At 48.4% G+C, this 24,863-nt stretch overlaps 1 protein-coding gene across 1 annotated transcript in view; it reads left to right on the top strand.

Annotated features, from left to right (window-relative positions):
• LOC309564483 (NACHT, LRR and PYD domains-containing protein 12-like) overlaps positions 1–15,896 on the top strand; it is a gene marked incomplete at its 5' end in the record, with an annotated part of 21,833 nt that extends 5,937 nt beyond the window's left edge. Inside the window, 10 exons of the mRNA XM_082269110.1 lie at positions 3,057–4,752; positions 6,169–6,258; positions 6,661–6,831; positions 7,367–7,537; positions 8,130–8,300; positions 9,757–9,927; positions 10,013–10,180; positions 10,671–10,841; positions 15,519–15,698; positions 15,833–15,896. Of these exons, the coding sequence (XP_082125236.1) occupies positions 3,057–4,752; positions 6,169–6,258; positions 6,661–6,831; positions 7,367–7,537; positions 8,130–8,300; positions 9,757–9,927; positions 10,013–10,180; positions 10,671–10,841; positions 15,519–15,698; positions 15,833–15,881 (3,038 nt within the window). The 3' untranslated portion in view covers positions 15,882–15,896. The remainder of the gene's footprint in view (positions 1–3,056; positions 4,753–6,168; positions 6,259–6,660; positions 6,832–7,366; positions 7,538–8,129; positions 8,301–9,756; positions 9,928–10,012; positions 10,181–10,670; positions 10,842–15,518; positions 15,699–15,832) is intronic.
• Between the last annotated feature and the right edge of the window lie 8,967 nt (positions 15,897–24,863).

Genomic DNA, 24,863 nt, shown 5'->3' with positions numbered 1-24,863 from the left:
CACCCCTTAGATCTATATACTGTGCATGGGGGAGGGGGTCACCCCTTAGATCTATATACTGTGGATGGGGGAGGGGGGTCACCCCTTAGATCTATATACTGTGGATGGGGGAGGGGGTCACCCCTTAGATCTATATACTGTGGATGGGGGAGGGGGTCACCCCTTAGATCTATATACTGTGGATGGGGGAGGGGGGTCACCCCTTAGATCTATATACTGTGGATGGGGGAGGGGGGTCACCCCTTAGATCTATATACTGTGGATGGGGGAGGGGGGTCACCCCTTGGATCTATATACTGTGGATGGGGGAGGGGGTCACCCCTTGGATCTATATACTGTGGATGGGGGAGGGGGTCACCCCTTGGATCTATATACTGTGGATGGGGGAGGGAGGTCACCCCTTAGATCTATATACTGTGGATGGGGGAGGGGGGTCACCCCTTGGATCTATATACTGTGGATGGGGAGGGGGGTCACCCCTTAGATCTATATACTGTGGATGGGGGGAGGGGGGTCACCCCTTAGATCTATATACTGTGGATGGGGGAGGGGGGTCACCCCTTAGATCTATATACTGTGGATGGGGGAGGGGGGTCACCCCTTAGATCTATATACTGTGGATGGGGGAGGGAGGTCACCCCTTAGATCTATATACTGTGGAGGGGGGTCACCCCTTAGATCTATATACTGTGGATGGGGGGAGGGGGGGTCACCCCTTAGATCTATATACTGTGGATGGGGGAGGGGGGTCACCCCTTAGATCTATATACTGTGGATGGGGGAGGGGGGTCACCCCTTAGATCTATATACTGTGGATGGGGGAGGGGGGTCACCCCTTAGATCTATATACTGTGGATGGGGGAGGGGGGTCACCCCTTAGATCTATATACTGTGGATGGGGGAGGGGGGTCACCCCTTAGATCTATATACTGTGGATGGGGGAGGAGGTCACCCCTTAGATCTATATACTGTGGATGGGGGAGGGGGGTCACCCCTTAGATCTATATACTAATGTAACTCTGACACTTACAGATTATCTACAAGTGTCATCCTAAATCAGGTAAAGCCCGGTAATGGCAGCGGGGGAGGGGAGCAGAGTGTAGGAGATGCGTCCTTCCACACTTTATAGGGCAGATCCCCGTGAAGCAGAACACGCCCACCTTAACCTCCCATCCCCCCCCCCCCCGCAACTTCCACACTCAGATAAAGGTGACGTCACAAATCTTCAGATGAGGGTCCCAAATCCCGTAAGGAGCCCGCACGCGGTGCGTCGTCCCAAATCCCGTAAGGAGCCCGCATGCAGTGCGTCCCCGGTCCCAAATCTTCAGATGAGGGTCCCAAATCCTGTAAGGAGCCCGCACGCGGTGCGTCATCCCAAATCCTGTAAGGAGCCCGCACGCGGTGCGTCGTCCCAAATCCCGTAAGGAGCCCGCACGCGGTGCGTCGTCCCAAATCCCGTAAGGAGCCCGCACGCGGTGCGTCGTCCCAAATCTCGTAAGGAGCCCACACGCGGTGCGTCCCCGGTCACAAATCTTCAGATGAGGGTCCCAAATCCCGTAAGGAGCCCGCACGCGGTGCGTCGTCCCAAATCCCGTAAGGAGCCCGCACGCGGTGCGTCGTCCCAAATCCCGTAAGGAGCCCGCACGCGGTGCGTCGTCCCAAATCCCGTAAGGAGCCCGCACGCGGTGCGTCGTCCCAAATCCCGTAAGGAGCCCGCACGCGGTGCGTCGTCCCAAATCCCGTAAGGAGCCCGCACGCGGTGCGTCGTCCCAAATCCCGTAAGGAGCCCGCACGCGGTGCGTCGTCCCAAATCCCGTAAGGAGCCCGCACGCGGTGCGTCGTCCCAAATCCCGTAAGGAGCCCGCACGCGGTGCGTCATCCCAAATCCCGTAAGGAGCCCGCATGCAGTGCGTCCCCGGTCACAAATCTTCAGATGAGGGTCCCAAATCCTGTAAGGAGCCCGCACGCGGTGCGTCGTCCCAAATCCTGTAAGGAGCCCGCACGCGGTGCGTCGTCCCAAATCCTGTAAGGAGCCCGCACGCGGTGCGTCATCCCAAATCCTGTAAGGAGCCCGCACGCGGTGCGTCCCCGGTCACAAACCTTCAGATGAGGGTCCCAAATCCCGTAAGGAGCCCGCACGCGGTGCGTTGTCCCAAATCCCGTAAGGAGCCCGCACGCGGTGCGTTGTCCCAAATCCCGTAAGGAGCCCGCACGCGGTGCGTTGTCCCAAATCTTGTAAGGAGCCCGCACGCGGTGCGTTGTCCCAAATCTTGTAAGGAGCCCGCACGCTGTGCGTTGTCCCAAATCTTGTAAGGAGCCCGCACGCTGTGCGTTGTCCCAAATCTTGTAAGGAGCCCTCACGCGGTGCGTCGTCACAAATCTTGTAAGGAGCCCTCACGCGGTGCGTCATCCCAAATCCCGTAAGGAGCCCGCACGCGGTGCGTCCCCGGTCACAAATCTTCAGATGAGGGTCCCAAATCCCGTAAGGAGCCCGCACGCGGTGCGTCCCCGGTCACAAATCTTCAGATGAGGGTCCCAAATCTCGTAAGGAGCCTGCACACGGTGCGTCCCCGGTCACAAACCTTCAGATGAGGGTCCCAAATCCCGTAAGGAGCCCGCACGCGGTGCGTCGTCCCAAATCCCGTAAGGAGCCCGCACGCGGTGCGTCCCCGGTCACAAATCTTCAGATGAGGGTCCCAAGTCTCGTAAGGAGCCCGCACGCGGTGCGTCCCCAGGATCTATATGGAAGGAATACTTTCATGCCCCAACTAATGCCCCCCCCCCCCCCCCCCCCCCAAGACCAGGCAGGCATTAAACTTTGAACCCACTGAGGGTGGGGCTGGGTAGTGACCAGTGTAGAGCTCTACTGTATTTACTTGTATAAATGATCTCTGACGTGGAAGAATAGGGAAGGGCGATGACGTGATTGGATAAATTTTCCTGATCTGACTTGGAAGAATAGGGAAGGGCGATGAGATGATTGGATACGTTTTCCTGATCCCTGTACTTTGTATCCATTTGCTGGTCCTCCATTAATCCCCATTTCTCCTCCACAGAATGGAAATCCAAATATCTGGCATCTGTTAAACGAGTCTTCCACCATATTGAAGAGCATGTCACCCACCTGGGGAAGGTTGTAGGTGGGGGATATCCCAGGCTCCGCCCCCTGAAGGTTAATCGTGGGGAAGATCCCACAATCCCTTTCTCTGGCACTTTGCTTGAGCAGGTGGAGGTCACCAAGTCCTCTGAGCGATATTCCCCGTCCAGTGTCCAGGACCTCTTTGTTCCTGATGGCAGTGGATTTGTCCCCAAGACTCTGGTTCTGGTGGGGCCTCCTGGAATCGGTAAAACTCTGACCACACAGAGGATCATGCTGGACTGGGCCTCCGGAAAACTCTACGCCAACCAGTTTAATTTTGTGTTCTACTTGAGTGGCAGAGAAATCAATCGGATTACCGGCAATGTCAATATTGAAGGACTTGTGGCCGGAAGCTCCAAGCTGCAGTGCCCAGAGAATCTGATAAAGTCGGCCCTCAATGATCCCTCCAAGGTTCTGATCATCATTGATGGGTTTGAGGAGTTGAGGTGGACCCTGGAAGATGACTATGAGGAGTACGATGACCCCTTTGTGAAGACCCACAAAGAAACCCTCCTAAGATGTCTATTGAGGAAGGAGATCCTTAGCGAAACCTCACTGCTGATCACCACCAGATCCATGGCCCTCCAGAAGATGAAGGACTTTGCTCAGTCCCCTTGTTCCACTGAACTTCTGGGGTTTTCGGAGGGAGATCTCCAACAATATTTCCATCATTTCTTTCAGAACAAAGATCAGGTAGAGGAGGCGGTGTCGGTGCTGAAAGAGAACCAAGTTCTGTTGGGTTTGAGTTCGGTTCCGTTGACCTGTTGGCTCGTCTGTAGGATATTGAAGGCGGGAATGAAGAATGAGCTGAGCTCAGCAAACTGTAAAACGCTCACCTCCGTGTATCTGTCTTATCTCAGAAGCCTTCTCATCCATCCAGGCAGCGCCCAGTGTCTGAAGAACCTATGTGCATTGGCCAATGAAGGGGTCCTGGGTCAGAGAAGCTTGTTTAATGAGGAGGATCTGGGACGGAATGGACTGAATATATCAGAAGTGGCTTCTGTCTTCCCAAATGGCAGCGTTTTCCAGAAAGATGTGGAAGACCCAACAAACTACAGCTTTGTTCACCTGAGCGTTCAGGAATTCTTGGCTGCTTTGTATTATGTGTTGGGAGAAGATGCTGAGGTCAAAGAGAACAATGGGGTAAGTGGAGATGCATTCCTCCCAAGAGTCTGCAGAGGAGGATCTCTGTTCTTTCAATCTGAAAATCACCCATACTTGAGCTTAACCATACAGTTCCTCTGTGGCCTCCTGAATAATAAGCACTTGAAGGATCTTGCAGGCGTCGTTGGGTCTAGTGCTTCTCTACGAGCCAAATCTGCCATGGAAAAATGGCTGACAGCCGGAAAACCCTCTGAATTCTGCCTGGATGCCCTAACCTGCTTCTATGAAGCTCAGGATGAGGCTCTGCGTAGCCGAGCGTTCGGTGCCCAGGACCTGCTGTTCCAGCTGTGCTTTTACAGCTCCTCCATGGAGAATGTTCGGATCCGAGAGATGCTGTATTGTCTGGCAGACCGCGGGAGCTTTGGCTCCATCCGCCTGGAGGATCACCTGATGAGGCCCAAAGACTTAGAATTGCTGTCTCCTTTCTTTCATGGATCTTCAAAGTTATCGTAAGTAAATTTTATCTTATGTAGTCACTTTACCCCAAAGCAACATCTCTGGTCATAATGTCCTACAAGATCTGTCCTGGAAGGTTTTCATTCACACCAATGCATGATCTTCCCTTTTGTTCATCAGGCCAAGGGTTTTTCCTTATAAATTTCTTGATGTATTGCTACAAAACAGACTTTGGGCATTCCCTGGCTAATACATAATACAGAGAACTACTAACACCTCCTATAGAACCCAAAAAAGTGGGAAGAAACACCTTCCGTACACCTCTCTGTCCTTCTCCTATAAAATCCCTTCCAAGGGTTGATGTCCGGTTCCTTCTCAACCATCAGGATCATTTATCGGAAGAATATTTAATTTTAGAATCCTACCTGTTTCAGAGTAATTCGTTCAGATCGTAAACTAAACCTTATCGGGGAATGAATCTAGTCTGGACTCCTGATCATCTGTGGTACGCTCCGAATCTGTCCATGTGCCAGACCACCTTAAATTTTGTAGGGCACCCCCAGGACAAATTGGTTTTGTATAGGGGTACAACAATCAGGCCGAATCTTCATGCTTTGATTTTGGCTTTTTCAAAGTCTAAGTTAATATAGCTTTACGTTTAAATATTAAGGCCCTTGAATCCCGAGCACCATGTAAAATAGAATTACTAAAACAAAACTCCCTTGAACTGCCTTTAGTTGGCTAACCATTAGACTAAAGGATCTGCTATGGAAAACCCTTCCAGAATTGTGATCTACAAACCATGAAAGAACAAAGCTACCCTTACCATACCATGGGCATTCTCTGTAGGGGCTTCATCTGTGATTTCATGGCCTTCTCAGATGCTGGACCTCATCCACTGCCATGGCCATTGGTTTCTGGTTGGAAATAGGTGGAAGTCATGGTTGAGGTTTGGAGTGGCTTGTTCAGGTTGATCACATTTGGATGGATGTTGGAAGTTATGGTTTAGGTTTGGATTGGCTTGTTCAGGTTGATGACCATGACTTCCAACATCCATCCAAATGTGATCAACCTGAACAAGCCACTCCACACCTCAACCATGACTTCCAACATACATCCAAATGTGGAGGAGGTTTGGAGTGGCTTCATTGGTTGATCACATTTGGATGTTTGGAAGTCATGGTTGAGGTGTGGAGTGGCTTGTTCTGGTTCATCACATTTGGATGGATGTTGGGAAGTCATGGTTGAGGTTTGGGATTGGGTTGATCACATTTGGATGGATGTTGGAAGTCATGGTTGAGGTTTGGAGTGGCTTCATTGGGTGATCACATTTGGATGTATTTTGGGTCTCCCTGTCTGGTGACTTAACCTTATGACCTGTAACAAATATTTTAAGGAAGGGCTCCTGGCTTTAAAAGTTTCTTGTAAATGTTTTTTGGCTCAGATCATTCCATATTTTTCTCCCTTAGCTTTACACGGTGTGGCTTTGCTGAGGACATTGAGAGCGGTGGAAAGGCTTCCTGGCTGTCCAACCCAGACAGCAAGATCCAAGAACTGGAGTAAGTTTGTGACCTCTTATCGCACTCTGGGCAGGCTGATTGTGACCTGGGTTTGAATCTGTTGGGGCAGTCATTAAGTCCTTCAGATTTTAGGAGCTTATAATAAATGGGGGGGGTCAGCATGGTAGAAAAACTCTCACTAGGGGATCCATACCTCTGGAATATAGTGTCCTGTCACTAGAAAGCTGGGCGATGTCAGTTGCCCCTTCCTTATGGGCAATACCCTGTGGCTGTCTGTTCTCTACATGGAACCATTGGCTGAGCTGGGAATATACAGTAGGTACCATAAAGTTCTGATGAGTCTAGTGTTCCCCCCCACAAGGAAGGAAAGGAGCCAAGTAGTAGTTTTTGTTCGGAGTTCAGGCTTGGACTACAATTCTGAAGCTTCTGCTCTCCTTGCAGGTTTCATGTCTGTGTGGTCACCCCGTCTTTCTTCGAGGATCTCCGTTCTCTCATCTCTTCCAGCCGATCTCTCACCAAACTTGTCCTGGCTCATCACACTCTGGAGGACTCCGCATTGAAAATCTTGTGCGATAGTCTGCGCCAGCCAGGCTGTACCCTGCGGGAGTTGTCGTAAGTATTTTTCTAGAAGGTATTGGACTTGTGAAAACCCGGGTGATAGAAAGAGTTTCAGTTATTGAGTTTGAGGGACCACTTTCTGCTGAATTACCCTTGGATGTCATGAGACACTTTTTGAATGTAAAAGAGGAATGTTCTGTGCATCAGGATGGCCAATGCAGTATGACGAAACGCGCCTGGACATCTACCTGTCCATCCACCCAACGTTTGTCCTCCCTGTGCGGCAGTAATGGCCTCTGCTCTTCTGTGAAGACTCTGCCAGATTGGATATTGTTGGTTGGCTTTTCCTCTGATATAGTGGTGGGGTCAACGTACAATCACTCCTTATGCCCCCAAGGTGAGATGAGGATTCGGATTGTCCCTGTGAAGTTCTTCCCTCTCAGGAAGTGTTGGGGTAATAAGGGGGTGTCCGGATACTTCTGAAGTGTCCCTCATTGTTGCATATCAGTTGTTGGTCTCCTCTGAAATGTTCATGTGGTCCAACTTGGATGCAACATTCCTCCATTTCAAGACCGATTTTTGTTTGTAGGCTTGACGACTGCAACTTGACTGCTGCAAGCTGTGAGATTCTTGGCTCCGCCCTTAAAGAAAACCGGTCCCTGAAAAAGCTGGATCTGGCACTGAATAAAATTGAGGATGAGGGAATGAGATTTCTATGTGAGGGGCTGAAGGATCCTGGCTGTACCCTGCAGGAGCTGAGGTGAGTCCTCCGTCATAGATGGCCTTCTGGGGTGGGGACCTGGTGGGGAGAACCTGCTGGAGATGGGAGGGGGGGGGGGGGTCCCTTCTGGGGTTGGGGAGAACCTGCTGGAGATGGGAGGGGTGGGGGGGGTGTTCTGGGGAAAAGGGGGGGGGGGGTGCCTTCTGGGGTAAGACCTGCCAATCTGAAGGAGTTTCTGCGTTTTAAGGGCCCCATGAGCAGATCCACCCACATTCAGTGAAGGGAAGTGGAGTGGTCTGTTGATTTCCCATATAGGACGTCTTCAGCTTGTGTGGCAGAAATGGGCAGTTTGGGTTCACTTCCTGTCTTGTAGACACAGCAGGAAGTGAGAGACTTAAACAGTTGTCACAGTATAGGTGTCCCCATTAGATTTCCCCCTATTCCAGTTCTGGTAACAACTCACAATATTGGGTTTCCTTTTCTGTCCTAAATGGAGGAAAAATTTAGATGGGTTCCAACCTCCACCTACAGCTTTCCAGTCCTTACCTTCTAGAAGGGTTTATCAATCCATAGACATGGAAAGGACGCTCCATAGAAATGATTACTGAAGTTCTGACTTCTCTCCTCCCAGGATGGAATTCTGTGAGCTGACTCCGGCCTGCGGTGAATTCCTGCGCTCGGCTCTGATGGCCAATCGATCGCTCACCACCTTATACCTGAGAGATTGCAGCCTCCAGGACTCCGGAACCAAGCTGCTGTGTGAGGCGCTTCGCCACCCAGGATGCACCCTGAAGGAACTGACGTGAGTTCTAATGGGTGCATTGTATGGGGGTGCTGGGGGAAGAGGTCTGATGGGTGCATTGTGTAGAGGGGGGGGGGGGTCATGTCTTATGGGTACGTTGTGTTGGGGTGCTGAGTGAGGTCTGATTGGGTATATTGTGTATGGGGGGGGTCTGATGGGTGCTGGGGGAGGTCTGATGGGGGGGTCTGATGGATGGGTGCATTGTGTAAAGGTGCTGGGGGAGGTCTTATGGGTGTGGTATGGGGGGGGGGGGGGTCTGATGGATGGGTGCATCGTGTAGGGGTGCTGGGGGAGGTCTATGGGGGGGTCTTGATTAAGTTTGGGGGCGCTGGGTGAGGTCTGATGGGTGCTTTGCATGGGGGGGGGGTCTGATGGGTACATTGCATGGTGAGGTCTGATGGGTGCATTGTATGGGGGAGGTCAGATGGATGGGTGCATCGTGTAGGGGTGCTGGGGGAGGTCTGATGGGTGCGTTGTATGGGGGGGAGGTCTGATGGGGTTATGGGGGTGCTGGGTGAGGTCTGATGGGTACATTGTAGTATGGGGTAAGAATTGTTAATGATGTACTTGTGGGGAGGTAGGTATTGGGTAGAGGATGAGGTATTGGGTAGAGGATGAGGTATGTACCACTTCTGATATTGGACTTCAGCAGATCTCAGGACTGCTTTGTACATTGTACACCCCCTGGGGGGCGCCACTATCGGGGAGGAGCCACCAAACTCAATGGTTCTAATTCAGTTCCTCCTCCACTATACACCAACCAATCCTGGAATGGTATTGTAGTATGGATGGTGTACAGGCTCCTCTTATCATCCACCAATGGTGAACAGACTGGGTGCTGATGGTTTGTCTGGTTTTGCTTTTTAAGCCAAAAAATGAAAATCTGACTATAGGAGTCTATAAACATCTAAAATCTTACATGTACATATTTGTGGCTAAACAATTCCATTGTGAGCTTCTATGTGGAGTCGGCTGTAGATTTCAGTAATCAGTAGATATTACCATGCCTCAGATTCTGATGTGGATTGGAAGTCCTCGGTGTCGCTGTATTTTGCTAGAAATGGCTTCCTCAGGACGCAAGAGAAACTCTGCAGCAGTCAGAAGAAACAAGTTGTGTTTTTTGTAGAATTTCAGGATTTTGTTTATAGACTGTTTGGCCTATAGAGGTCCCAGGATTTCCTTGTTTGGCCTATAGAGGTCCCAGGATTTCCCTGTTTGGCCTATAGAGGTCCCAGGATTTCCCTGTTTGGCCTATAGAGGTCCCAGGATTTCCCTGTTTGGCCTATAGAGGTCCCAGGATTTCCCTGTTTGGCCTATAGATGGTCCCAGGATTTCCTTGTTTGGCCTAGATTTAGTCTGTGGTTTTATATTTAGTCCGCGGTTTTAGTTTGTGGTTTTCTATCTATACATTAGGAATGTTGGCCCCGAGTCACTGCTTTCTGTTTGGTCTCTGCAGGTTGTTTGAAGCGAACCTAACGAGCGAGTCCTGCGAGGATCTACGATCGGTTCTTCTTACAAACCGGACCCTGACCAGCCTGAATGTGCGGGACAACAACCTCGCCGACTCCGGAGTGAAGCTCCTGTGTGAAGCACTGCGTGACCCGGGCTGTACCCTGCAGGAGCTGATGTAAGGATTCAGCCAATGGGGCTCTAGCGTCAGATCTGGGAGGTGATTGGATAGAAGAATTTCATACGGTTGTCTTTTCTTACAGATTATCTTCCTGTGAGCTGACTCGGGCATCCTGCGAGGACCTCCGATCAGTCCTCACCAACCGATCTCTGACCAAACTCAGTCTCACCTGGAACAGTCTGGAAGATTCTGGGGTGAAAGTTCTGTGTGAAGGACTGAAAGACCCACAGTGCCCCCTGCAGGAGCTGGAGTGAGACTTCTCTAATCTCTATATGTTTGATCTATATTCAAACCCACCCCCCCTCCCCGAGTGCAGACCACCTTAAACTATTGCAAACCCCCCCCCCATCAGGTTCTCTTGGTGCTCACGGCAGCCCCTTCATTTCTTTGGATAAGCTGTAGTCTTAGCCATAGTATTTAAATGGGGGGGTGTCAGTAGTGGGAGGAGCTGGGGGTGTCAGTAGTGGGAGGAGCACCTTCCCTAGTCAGGGTTCTTATGGGTGGCAGGTTGAATATGGTGGGGGGGCTCCCATGTGTGGGAAGGGGGCTGTAGATGGGGCCTTTGTGGAGGGTGGCTGTAGATGTTGAGTATTGCCCTTGGGTGCTCTGGAGGGGCTCTTCAGAAGTAGACCCCCCTTCCCCCCACCCCCCCCTTTGCTCTGTAGTGTTGGGTTTTGTCACCAGAAGAAATGTCTGGAATAAATCTGACTCCATTTTGTTTCCTCCCCTCCCCCCTCCAGTTTGTACGGATGTGACTTGTTGTCTTCCTCCCTGGAAGAGCTCGCCTCTGTCATCTCCACCAACCGATCTCTGACCAAACTGGATCTGACCGGAAATAAGTTTGGTGACGCCGGTGTAAAGCCGCTATGTGAGGCGCTGAAGAAGCCTGGCTGTACGCTGCAGACATTAAGGTGATTGCTCCGCCGTAACTCATGGTAACCAGCAGGACTCCTCCATAGATCTCCTATTCCTCTAATGTTATGCACATGGGGGGGGGGGGGGGGGGCTAGAAACATGCAGGTTTCTTCATACTAGAATATCCGGGGAGTGAATGAAGGATCGGGGGGGGGGGGGGGATCTGGGGGTTCTGGTAGATCCTAAGATTAACAGCATGCAATGCCAAGCTGTGGTTTGTTTGTAGAAAAGATATGGACTCCAGAGAAAAATATCATTAGTAAGACCTCACCTGGAATAAGCAGTTCAGTTTTGGGCTCCAGTTCTCAAAGGATATCGGGAACTGGAGAGAGTGCAGAGAAGGGCAACCAAACTGATGAGAGGCATGGAGGAGCTCAGCTATGAGGAGAGATTAGAGAAACTGAATTGATTCTCTCCTGAGAAGAGATTAAGGGGGATATGATCTCCATGTATAAATAAACATAAGGGGGGGTGGGGGGATATGATCTCCATGTATAGTTATAGTTACATAGTAGGTGAGGTTGAATAAAGACAATAGTCCATCCAGTTCCCCCTGTGTAGGTGTGTGTGACTGTAATCATCTAACATAGCCCTCAATCTCCTGATCCTTGAGATGTAAGTCTAAGAGTCTTTTGAAAGCCACCATACTACCCGCAGAAACCACCTCTTGTGGTAGACAATTCCACAATCTTGTAGCCCTAACAGTAAAGAACCCCCCACGTTGCCTGAGGTTAAAACGCTTCTCCTCTAATCGCATTGTATGTCCTCGAGTCCTCATGCAATTCCTTCGAATGAACAGCTTTTCTTCTAAGCTGAGATCCCCATTAAGATATTTATAAATTGCTATCATGTCCCCTCTCAGACATCTTTTCTCCAGGGAAAATCGAGCGATTGCAGCTGCTCTTCATAGGTAAGGTCCTCCAACCCCCTAATCAGTTTAGTTGCCCTTCTCTGGACTTTCTCCAGCTCCAACACATCCCTCCTGAGGACTGGCGACCAGAACTGGACAGAATACTCCAGATGCGGTCGGACCAGAGTTTTATAAAGTGGAAGGATTATAGTCTTATCTCTGGAATACATCCCTTTCTTTATGCATGCTAATATTCTGCTGGCTTTGGAAGCTGCCGCTTGACATTGCATGCTGTTGCCTAATCTATCATCAACCAAGACTCCCAGATCCTTCATTTTTGAGTCCCCCAAGGGTTCCCCTCCTAACGTGTATTGTGTTTTTATGTTTTTGGTCCCCAAGTGCAAAACCTTACACTTCTCCTCATTAAACCTCATTTGCCATGTCGTTGCCCACTCCGTAATTTTGTCCAGGTCATTCTGTAGGATATCTGCTTCATGTTGTGAAGTTATTGCCCTGCCTAATTTTGTGTCATCTGCAAAAACTGATAACGAACTCCTGATCCCGTCCTCAATGCTGTTTATGAATAAATTGAACAAGGTTGGTCCCAGGACTGAGCCCTGGGGCACCCCGCTTACTACCTCAGACCAGTCTGAGTATGCGCTGTTTATTACCACCCTTTGGACACGGCCTTTTAGCCAATTCCGTATCCAAGAGCAAACCCTGCTGTCGATACCTGCAGACCTTATTTTATAAATTAAGCGCTTGTGGGGAACTGTATCAAACGCCTTAGCGAAATCCAAGTACACCACATCCACTGGTCTCCCCCTATCTAGCTCACAGCTCACCTCCTCGTAGAATGTTAAGAGATTGGTTTGACAAGATCGCCCATTTGTAAACCCGTGCTGATTACTGCTGATGATGTTGTTGTCTTTAGCATACTCTACGATATAGTCCCTTATCATCCCCTCCAGAAGTTTACATACTACTGATGTCAGACTGACAGGCCTATAATTTCCCGGGATATGTCTCTGGCCCTTTTTGAATATCGGAATCACGTTAGCCTTCCTCCAATCCCCTGGTACATCTCCTGTCCTAATACTGTCAGCAAAGATTAGGAACAGTGGTCTAGATATAACCATACTGAGTTCCTTGAGCACTCTCGGATGTACGCCATCCGGGCCTGGTGATTTGTTTGTGTTAAGTTTATCCAGTCTTTCCCTGATTTCACCCTCTGTTAGCCATAGTGGCAAGTCCTGTGTATTACTACTAACCATACAGTCATGGTCAGTGTACCCCATACAGTCATGGTCAGTGTACCCTTCCTTTTCCTGCGTAAAGACTGACGAGAAAAAAGAATTCAGCACGGTTGCTTTTTCAGTGTCCTCTGTAACCATCCTCCCATCATCGCTAATTATGTGTGCAATATGCTCTGCCCTAGTTTTTTTGCTGTTGATATATTTAAAGAATTTCTTTGGGTTTTTTTTACTATCCTCCGCTATTTGTCTCTCAAAGTTGATTTTAGCCATCTTGATTTCGTGTTTACACTTCCTATTTTCCTCCTTGTATTGCTGGAAGGCCGATACGGTGCCCTCTGATTTATATTTCTTGAAGGCCAATTTTTTCCCCTAGTAAGTTTTAACGCTACGGTTTAGCCAGCCAGGTTTGGCTTTGTCTCTTCTAAATTTATTTCCCATAGGAATGCACTGCAAGATGCCTTTGCTTAATATTGTTCTAAAGCATTCCCATTTTTCTTCTGTGGTCAGGGATCCCAGGGTTTGGTCCCAGTTTACCCTTTCCATCAATGAGTACAATTTTGGAAAGTTTGCCCTTCTGAAGTTTAGGGTTCTTATGTTCCCCACTTGCCTTGCTATATTGTTATTTACGCTAAATGTGATCATCCTGTGATCGCTAGATCCCAGGTTGTCCTGGACTCCTACCTCCGAGATTATGTCTGGGTCATTAGTGATCAATAGATCCAGGACTGCATTTTCTCTAGTAGGGGAATCCACCAACTGTGACATGTAGTTATCCTGTAAGGTTTCTATGAATAGACGGGCCTTCTGTGAGTGTGCAGTCCCCTCTTCCCAGTCAATGTCGGGATAATTGAAGTCCCCCAATATGATGACTGATCCTAGTTTTGCCGCTTTACCTATTAGTGCTAAAAATTCCAGCTCTACCTCCTCCCCTTGGTTAGGTGGCCTATAGCAAACCCCCACAACTACTTTTCCCTTATCTTCTTCCCTATGGAGTTCAACCCACACAGATTCTAAATCCATGCTCATCCCATCCGTAATGTCACTCCTTTCTAGCACCTTTATATTGTTCTTGACATAGAGACATACCCCTCCCCCTCTTTTACCAACCCTGTCCTTCCGGTACACCGAATACCCTTGGATATTGGCCAGCCAGTCATGTGAGGGGTCGAACCAAGTCTCCGTTATTCCCACAAGGTCTATGTCCTCCTCATGTACTAACATTTCCAACTCATCCATTTTATTAGCTAGGCTCCTGGCATTAGCATATACCCCTCTTAGTTTTACGGAAGTTAAACGTGATTGGCGGTTTTGTTTATTTCTGTTTGGTCTGCTGTTCTCCCGCACAGACCCGCCAATTGATGTTGTTGACCTACTGTCGCTATTGACCCTACAACTGCCTTCAGTCCTCTGCTCCCTCCTGACTGATTCTATTTCTGAGCCCTCCCCCCCCCGTCTCCTAGTTTAAAAGCCCCTCCAACTCGGTGGCCATCTTTCTCCCCAAAAGAGCTGTACCGTCCCCATTAAGGTGCAGCCCATCCTTACTAAAGAGCCGGTAGCCGACTGAGAAGTCAGCCCAGTTCTCCAGGAACCGAAACCCCTCCTTCCTACACCAATTCCTCATCCACTTGTTAACTTCCCTAAGCTCCTTCTGCCTCTCCTGTGTGGCTCGAGGTACCGGCAGTATTTCAGAGAAAACCACCTTGGAGGTCCTTTTCCTCAATCTATTACCTAAGTCCCTGAAATCGTTCTTTAGGATCCTCCACCTACCTTTTACTTTGTCATTAGTGCCCACATGCACCATGACCGCTGGGTCATCCCCAGCCCCGCACAATAATCTGTCTGCCAGATCTGCGATGTGCCGAACTCGGGCGCCCGGTAAACAACAAACTGTTCGGTTCACGCGATCTTTTTTTTACAGATTTCCCTCTCTGTCCTCTTGATAATTGAGTCCCCAACTACCACAACCTTTCTAACCTTTCCTGAGTTACGGCCCCCCTTCTTCCTGGAAGAATAAACATAAGGGGGGGTGGGGGGATATGATCTCCATGTATAAATAAACATAAGGGGGGGTGGGGGGATATGATCCCCATGTGTAAATGCAGAAGGGGGTTTTAGTGAACTTGGTGCTTTTTAAGGACACTTTAGGATAATCGGAGTACAAGGGGGCGCTCTTTACGTCTAGAGGATAATGGATTTTGTCTCCAAATATGGAAAGGTTTCTTACAGTAAGAGCTGTGAAAATGTGGAATAGACTCCAGAGGTGGTTCTGGTCAGCTCAGTAGATTGCTATAAAAGTCCTGGATTCTTTCCTGGGTGTACATAATATAAATGGGTACTAATATTTATAGGTAAAGTTGATACAGGGAATATCTGATTGCCTCTCGGGGGATCAGGAAGGAATTTTTCCTCTGTTGTAGTAAATTGGATCGTGCTTTGTTGGGTTTTGCCTTCCTCTGGATTGTGCGGGTATAGGATTGTGTATATGGGATTGTATGGTGTATAGGATTGTGTATATGGGATTGTATGGTTGGTTTTTAGCCTAATCTGATCGTTCCTCTATTGTACAGGGTGGGGTATTGTGAACTGACCGCTTGCTGCGCTGAGGGATTTCTGGCGGTCATTAATACAAACCGCTCTCTGAAGGAGTTGGAAGTCTCCATTGGCTATGAGGACGTAGAGCTCCCTGCAGATCTGGACTTGATGTTGTCGAGATTCAAACACCCAGCCATCACTGTGGAGAAAAACAAGTAAGTTTAGGCTGCCTTGGCTGGGGGGGGGGGGGAGGTGATCACCTCAGGTAGGTCGTGAGAACTCCGCCCACAGCAGAGGCCTCCCAGTCAGGGTGCTCCACCCTCCATTGAACCCTTGTCTTTCCTTGTAGTACCCAGGATGGACTCTTCATCTACATCAAATACAAGAAACAAGAGTGACTCGGACTTCCCAGAGGATCCCAACCTCAAATCCAAGGTAATCACCGGATCTTCTATGATGGGTAGTGGGTGGTGTCTTCTATGGTGTCTTCTATGATGGTGGGTGGAAGTAGGTGTTCTATTATGGATAGTGGGTGGCAGCGGGTCTAGCATGAGCAGTGCGTACAGAAACAGCTGGGTCCCTCCTGGATAAGGTGGAGCAATGGGCCTTCCAACGTTGGTGGTTCCTCCCAGGATGAAAAGTAGATGAAGTGGTGGGCCCTCCAGGATGGGCATTGGGTGGAGGTTGGTGGGTCATGTGGATGTGGAGCCATTGGCCCTCAAAGATGAACATTGGGTACAGCAGGCCCTCCAGGGTGCAGGGTGCCACCCGCGAAGCTGTTGGTCTTCCAGTAGGTAGCTAAATGGTGGGCCTGCCAGAACGGGCAGTGGATGGTGGGAGGTTGCAGGTCCTCCAGGATGAGTAGTGGGGGTTGCAGGTCCTCCAGGAGTGGGTGGTGGACCAATGAGCCTTCTAAGATTAGCAGTGGCTAGTGATTGGTTCCTCTAGGATGAAACTTGGATGTGGTGGGCCCTCCAGGAGGAGCAGGGTGGGGGCGGTGGGCCCTCCAGGAGGAGCAGGGTGGAGGCGGTGGGCCCTCCGGGAGGAGCAGGGTGGGGGCGGTGGGTCCTCCGGGAGGAGCGGGGTGGGGGCGGTGGGTCCTCCGGGAGGGGTGGGGGCGGTGGGTCCTCCAGAGTAGGTGTTGATTGGTGTCTAGAAGGAATTGGTAATGGGACTTCTCTTTTCTTCTAGGTCAGCCAGTTGCCGGCCTTTAGTCCTAGTTTCCCCTCCTCCACACTGAGCACCTTATGCAACGCCGGACTCCAAAGACTCCCTCAGGATGACCCTCGGATTGGGGGTTGGGAGATTGTTACTCCATTGATTGCACAATTTGTCTGGATGAGATGGAACTGTCACAATGAATACGAGTGGAATGACCCAATCTGAGGACGATTGTCTTCTCTGACTTCTGACCCCCCCCCCCCCCATTTCTGCAGCATTACGCTTTATTAAATGTAGCATTACGGTATCTAGAGCCAGATATTTTTGTATAGTGGAGGAGTGTCCAACCCCCCCCCCCAAACTGCAATAAAACCTAACTGGGGGGGGGGGGGGGGGTTCTGACTCTTCTCTGCTCCATTCTAAAACTGATAAAAATTTGGCTTTAAATTTCCAGCAATGTGCGCTGATGCTGTGCTTTGTAGAAAGTGACCCCCCCTCCCCCCAGTGCCTTGTATTGGGGCCTCCAATTCATCTCTAGAATTGCTGTTACAGGAGAAGTTTGCACTAGACGGGGGTTCCACCATTATTTGCACTATTCAGTCCCCATGGCAACCTCTGCATTCATTTATAGTGGAGCTCTCGGTGATTCGATCGTTCGGATTTCATTCTCACTTTTTCTATCTGAAATGTTTTCATGAAAAAAATGTCTAATAAAGAAAATTCAAAGATTGCAGAACTGAGTGATTACTGTATGGAGAGCGGCTGTCACATGACCCCGGGGGGGTGTGGTTTGGAGAGATGTCTGGTATATCACATGACCAGGAGAACGGTGATACCACTTAGGTTATTCGAGTGGAGGTGACTCATGAGCTGGTGGGGTGGTGACTCGTATCACATGACCAGGGGAACGGTGATACCACTTTGGTCGAGTGGTGGTGACGTGACCTGGGGGGGATGGTGACTCGTATCACGTGATTTGGGGTCAGTGTCACATGACTCAGTACTGTGGTGTCACTCGTCCCTGGTAAGAGTTGTCCCCTGTGTACAGTCAGATCATGTAGGACTCTGCTTGTGTTAGAAGCATTGAGGTGCTCTGTGATGTCAGATGGCCCCCCCCAGGTCACATGACATCCCGCAAGGCCTAAAACTGACCGTAGATGGTTTGATATTCAGACAAATTAATTTATTTTTTTTACAAAAATTCCTTGACCACTCTCCAAAATCAGTGTTAAAAGCAGAGGAAATGGTTGGACTTCTCCTGGTTCACAATGTGGGTGTGATTTATGTATGCCTTCACCACTACACGGGGGGGGGGTGCATTCGGCTTTGTTCACTATCACAAGAGATGTAAATTTTTATGGTGGTAGAAAGACAGTGCCAAGTCCTTTTATGGAGATCTGGGGGTCAATGAGACCCAACATCTCTGCTCTACAATGTAACCCATCCGATGGGGGGGGGGGGGGAGAAGACGAGGCCTTGTTTACATTGGGCCAGATGTGATGTCACTGCAGTCCTCCTAGGTCAGGGATCCTCAAGCTTCGGACCTCCAGCTGTTGAACTACAAATCCCATGAGGCCTTGTAAAACTGATATTCAGACGTGACGGGAATTGTTCAACTGGTGGGCCATTGTTTGAAGACCACTGACCTAGGCCATAGAGATGTGCGGAGTGAAGACCCATTTTCCCCCCCCCCCCCCCCCCCCCGTCCTAGGCCATAGAGATGTGTAGAGAAGACGGCCTCCGCACATCGGTGACCAACAACCACTGGATTGGCTTTTAGGTTTCCTCATCCACCAGGAGAGTCTGGAAGCCACCAGTGGAGGAACTCGGAACCAGACGTGAGGTCTCTGCAGTCCTCCTAGGTCAGGGATCCTCAAGCTTCTGACCTTCAGCTGTTGAACTACAAATCCCATGAGGCCTTGTAAAACTGATATTCAGACGTGACGGGAATTGTTCAACTGGTGGGCCATTGTTTGAAGACCACTGACCTAGGCCATAGAGATGTGCGGAGTGAAGACCCAAATCCCATGAGGCATCGTAAAACTCTGCTATTCAGACATGATGGGAATTGTAACTTCCTGAACTGGGAGGGCCATTGTTTGAAGACCCCCCCCCCCCCCCCCAATCCTAGGCCATAGAGATGAGTGGAGGCCATCTTTTCTCCCAGCAGCCACAACCACTGGATTGGCTTTTAGTTTTCCTGATCCACCAGGAGAGTCTGGAAGCCACCAGTGGGGGCGCCGCCAAACCAGTTCAGTCACCTGGTAAGTTTTATTGAAGGGTTTCTCGTCAGGACACGCCCACTTAACCCTTCCACAACCCAACTCTGCCCATGGGGCTTGAAAAGTGTAAGAAGGAAAACTCCAAAAAGTTTTCAGACTTGTCATGGTTTATGAGACTAAAAGGAAACCAAAAATACAATAAATGTAAATGAAAAAATATAATATATCAAATATTTATTTAATGTAAATATTAAAATAATTAAAACAACCAAATCTTTAACCATTTGATCTCTGGAAGGTTCTACCCTCTGACCAGTTTATTTATATTTAGCACTGCACTACATTGACTACTAACTGTGCAGTCATGTGACGCTCTACCCAAATTACATTTATATCTTTCTTTTGGTGGTATTTGATCACCACTTTTTTTTTTCTTTGATTTTATATAAATAAAAAAAAGACAAAATAAAAATTTTTACTTTGTTATAAAAACAATTTGCAATCATTTTTCGCTGTGTTTGGAGGAAGAAAAATGCTGACTGACCATAAGAACACCGTCCCCCCCCCTCTACAGTCACCGTCCCCTCTACAGTCAGGCACGGAGGTGGAAACATGATGCTTTGGGGCTGTTCTCTGATAAATATACAGACCGACTTTGCTGGATTGAGGGGCCATGTGGATGGAGATGAGAGGCTGGTGGGTGGGGCCATGTATTATATAATCTTGGATGAGAACCTTCTTCCCTCAGCCAGAACACTGAAGATGGGTCATGGATGGGTCTTCCAGCATGACAATGACCCAAAACATACCGCCAAGGCAACAAAGGAGTAGCTCAAGAAGAAGCACATTAAGGTGATGGAGTGGCCTAGTCAGTCTCCAGACCTTCATCCTATAGAAAATTTATGGAGGGAGCTGAAACTTTGAGTGGCCAAGAGACCTTAAGGATTTAGAGAAGATCTGTAAAGTGTGGAGCAAAATCCCTCCTGAGATGTGTGGAAACCTGGTCACCAACTACAAGAAACGTCTGACCTCTGTGCTACCAACTACAAGAAACGTCTGACCTCTGTGCTACCAACAAGGGCTTCTCCACCAACTACTAAGGGGATCAAATACTTATTTTACTCCCTGAACTGCGACTCCATTTATAACATTTGTATTGTGTGTTTTCTGGATTTTTGGTTGATATTCTGTCTCTATCATATAAAATACACCGATGATAAAAATTATACCCCCGCCATCTCTTTGTAATCTGCAGTATTTTCCCCTCTGTATTAGATGGTTTGTGTGAAAGTTTGTGTCTACAAACTATGGGACCGACAGAGCATCCGGAAAGTTCTCAGAGCTTCACTTCTTTCACATTTTATGTTACAGCCAACATGGATTCCATTCATTATTTTCCTCAAAATTCTACAAACCCCTCCCCCATAATGACAACGTCAGAGAAGTTTGTTTGAAATCTTTGCAAATTTATTAAAAATAAAAAAGGAATAAATCCCATATACATAAGTATTCACCCCCTTTGCCATGTACATAAGTATTCACACCCTTTGCTCAATACTTTGGTGAAGCTCCTTTGGCACCAATTCCAGCCTCCAGTATTTCTGAGTATGATGCTACAAGCTTGGCACTCCTATTTTTGGGCAGTTTCTCCCATTCTTCTTTGCAGGACCTCTCAAGCTCCATCAGGTTGGATGGGGGAGGGTCGGTGCACAGCCATTTTCAGATCTCTCCAGAGATGTTCAATCGGGTTCAAGTCTGGGCTCTGGCTGGGCCACTCAAGGACATTCACAGAGTTGTCCCGTAGTCACTCCTTTGTTATCTTGGCTGTGTTCTTAGGGTCGTTGTCCTGTTGGAAGATGAACCTTCACCCCAGTCTGAGGTGCAGAGCGCTCTGGAGAAGGTTTTCATCAAGGATGTCTCTGTACATTGCTGCATTCATCTTTCCCTCCATCCTGACTAGTCTCCCAGTTCCTGCCCACACCATGATGCTGCCACCACCATGCTTCACAGTAGGGATGGTATTAACCAGGTGATAAGCGGTGCCCGGTTTCCTCCAGACATGATGTTGCCACCACCATGCTTCACAGTAGGGATGGTATTGGCCAGGTGATGAGTGGTGCCTGGTTTCCTCCAGACATGATGTTGCCACCACCATGCTTCACAGTAGGGATGGTATTGGCCAGGTGATGGGCGGTGCCTGGTTTCCTCCAGACATGATGTTGCCACCACCATGCTTCACAGTAGGGATGGTATTGGCCAGGTGATGAGCGGTGCCTGGTTTCCTCCAGACATGATGTTGCCACCACCATGCTTCACAGTAGGGATGGTATTGGCCAGGTGATGAGCGGTGCCTGGTTTCCTCCAGACATGACGCTTGCCATTCAGGCCAAAGAGTTCAATCTTTGTTTCATCAGAGCAGAGAATTTTGTTTCTCATGGTCTGAGAGTCCTTCAGGTGCCTTTCACTGAGGAGTGGCTTCCGTCTGGCCACACCCATACAGGCCTGATTGGTGGAGTGCTGCAGAGATGGTTCTTCTGGAAGGTTCTCCTCTCTCCACAGAGAAACGCTGGAGCTCCGTCAGAGTGATCATCGGGTTCTTGGTCACCTCCCTGACTACACAGAGCTCTGTGTGTTAGAAAACAAGGAGCTCTGAGCTGTGATTGGATGCAGCCGATCAGCCGAAATCATTCTGCTGCCAAACTGGCGTCGTGTCCAATCACAGCCCGGGTCACATGCGGGCGGCCAAAATAGGAAGCACCCCGTGATGTACGGGTATGCCGCTGTGCCTGGCTCTGCCATCCGCACTCGCTGTGTATGTTCTGGAAAGTGGGGTGCACGCTAAGAAAATTGGGGTCAACGATCGTCCAATTTTCCTGGTCGTTTCACAGCAAATCGGAATCGATCGGCTTTTTTTTGTTGTTTGTTTTGCGCAGTTTTTTATTGTTCGTTCTCTTCCCGTATGAGAAATATTTTGGAGTTTGTCCCTTTGGGAATTTTCATAAGAAAAGTGAGAATCGGCTGTGAAAAGTTGTGTACAAAAATCGTTCGAAAATTCTTGGGAGGAAAATGTTCCCCGATTTTCTTATAGTGCGTCCGAGTCTAACGCCGGCCATGCAGCGCCCCAGAGTCTAACGCCGGCCATGCAGCGCCCCAGAGTCTAACGCCGGCCATGCAGCGCCCCAGAGTCTAACGCCGGCCATGCAGCGCCCCAGAGTCTAACGCCGGCCATGCAGCGCCCCAGAGTCTAACGCCGGCCATGCAGCGCCCCAGAGTCTAACGCCGGCCATGCAGCGCCCCCAAGTCTAACGCCGGCCATGCAGCGCGTCCTAGTCTAACGCCGGCCATGCATCGCCCCCGAGTCTAACGCCGGCCATGCATCGCCCCCGAGTCTAACGCCGGCCATGCAGCGTGTCCTAGTCTAACGCCGGCCATGCAGCGCGTCCGAGTCTAACGCCGGCCATGCATCGCCCCCGAGTCTAACGCCGGCCATGCAGCGTGTCCTAGTCTAACGCCGGCCATGCAGCGCGTCCGAGTCTAACGCCGGCCATGCAGCGCGTCCGAGTCTAACGCCGGCCATGCAGCGCGTCCGAGTCTAACGCCGGCCATGCAGCGCGTCCTAGTCTAACGCCGGCCATGCATCGCCCCCGAGTCTAACGCCGGCCATGCATCGCCCCCGAGTCTAACGCCGGCCATGCAGCGTGTCCTAGTCTAACGCCGGCCATGCAGCGTGTCCTAGTCTAACGCCGGCCATGCAGCGCGTCCGAGTCTAACGCCGGCCATGCAGCGCGTCCGAGTCTAACGCCGGCCATGCAGCGCGTCCGAGTCTAACGCCGGCCATACGTTCATTTTTCCTTCAGTTACCGCTTGCTGAACGCCCGCCGCACATATACTGCAGCAGGCTGGCTTGGCTGTGTAAATCGCCGTATGGGTACGTCGGTTTGTGGGAGTGGTCCTGAGGAGGCCACCCGCTCCCACTAGGCAGTGGGGAAGCCGATCCACGGGACCGGTGGCTCTCATTGCCGCCCGTCACCCACGATCGTTCCCCGCTGAGAGAAAAGGACGGGCGGATGTTATAAACACAGCTGACCGTTCTTCTCCCTGGAATGATCACAGAGCGCCTTCTATATAGGATCACAGGTCTCTATGATCATTTCACAAGCCATGCCCCCCACAGTTAGAAAGCACCCCCTAGGTACATTTATAACCCCTTGATCACCCACAGTGTTAACCCCTTCCCTGCCAGTGTCATTTTTACAGTAACAGTGCATATTTTTTAGCACTGATTACTGTAGTAATGTCACTGGATCCCCCCAAAAATGTCAGTCTGGGGTCCGATCTGTCCGCCGCAATGTTGCAGTCCCACTAAAAATCGCAGATCGCCGCCATTACTAGTAAAAAAATAAATAAAAATGACAGAAATCTTTCCCGTATTTAGTAGACGTGATAACTTTTGCGCAATCCAATCAGTATACACTTTTTTTTTTTTTTACCAAAAATATGTAGCAGAATATAAATTGGAATAAAATGATGAAAAATTTTGATTTTTAAATTTATTTTTTGGGAATGTTCTATAGTAGAATGCGAAAAATATTGTTTTTGTTTTCAGAATTGTCGCTCTTTTTTTGTTTATAGCGCAAACAGTAAAAATCGCAGAGGTGATCAAATACCACCAAAAGAAATCTCTGTTTGTGGGAAAAAAAGGACGTCAATTTCATTTGGGTACAACGTCGCACGACCGCGCAATTGTCAGTTAAAGTCACGCAGTGCCGAATCGCAAAATATGGCCTGGTCATTAAGGGGGGGGGGGGGACCTTCTGGCGCTGAAGTGGTTAATGGACACAAATAAAAAATCAATTTTTTTATAAGCGGGTCGGCAGGAGGTTGAATAAAAAAAACAAACAAACAATAAAACAGCAACATACAATAAACCATTCAAAAATAAAATAACAAAACATAAATAAAACAACAGCAAACGTACAATCAAAACATACAGAGACATATGAAAAACAAAACATAAACAAATGAAATAAAACAACAAAAAATAATATAAAAATAAAACCAATAAAAAAAATAAAACATCCAAAACTTAAATTAGATAAAACAACAACAAAAAAAACATTAAAAAAATGAAACACCCAAAAATAAAATAGAATGAATTAATAAAAAAAAAACCCCAATAAAATATAAATCAACTAATAAATAAAAAAAAAATGAAACAACCAAAAATAAAATAAGATAACCAAAAAAAAAAACCCAATAAAATATTAAACAACCAATAAAGAAATGAAACAACCAAAAAAAAAATAGCAAAAAAAACCCCCCAAAAAATATAAAGCAACCAATGAAAAAAAAAGAAGCAACCAAAAATAAAATGAAATAAAATAACAAAAAAACAAATAAAATATGAAACACCCAATAAAAAAAAAAATAGCCAGAAATAAAATACAATAAAATAACCAAAACTGCCCCCCAAAAAATATAAAGCATCCAATAACAAAAATGAAACAACCAAAAATAAAATAAATGAACCCCCAAAAAAACCCCAATAAAATATAAACCAACTAATAAAAAAAAAAAAATGAAACAACCAAAATAAAATAACAAAAAAAACAATAAAATATAAAGCAACCAATAAAAAAAAACACAACCAAAAATAAAATAAATTAAGCAAAAGAAAATAGCAATAAAATATAAATCAACTAATAAAAAAATGAAACAACCAAAAACAAATATAACTTTTATAGTCTGAGTAGGGGGCGTATACTTTCAGTGATTGGGTGGAGCCACCCACAGTTGGCTTCTTTCCTGTGTGAATAAATAAAGTAATAAAAGGTGGAAATGAAGAAATTCGGGTGAAGTGACAGAATTGTGCCACGTCTCACTTCTGTGCCAACCACAGCTGGCATCTGATTGGCTGCTGTGGGGGAGGGGTGTGATGTAATATAAGGCGATACAATGTACAACGATGTAACGATGATCTATTTCCCATAATCCTCC

This window comes from Pelophylax lessonae, assembly GCF_965119305.1.
Source record: "Pelophylax lessonae genome assembly, chromosome: 9".
NCBI lineage: Eukaryota > Metazoa > Chordata > Amphibia > Anura > Ranidae > Pelophylax > Pelophylax lessonae.
This window is presented reverse-complemented; position numbering and strand designations above follow the sequence as displayed.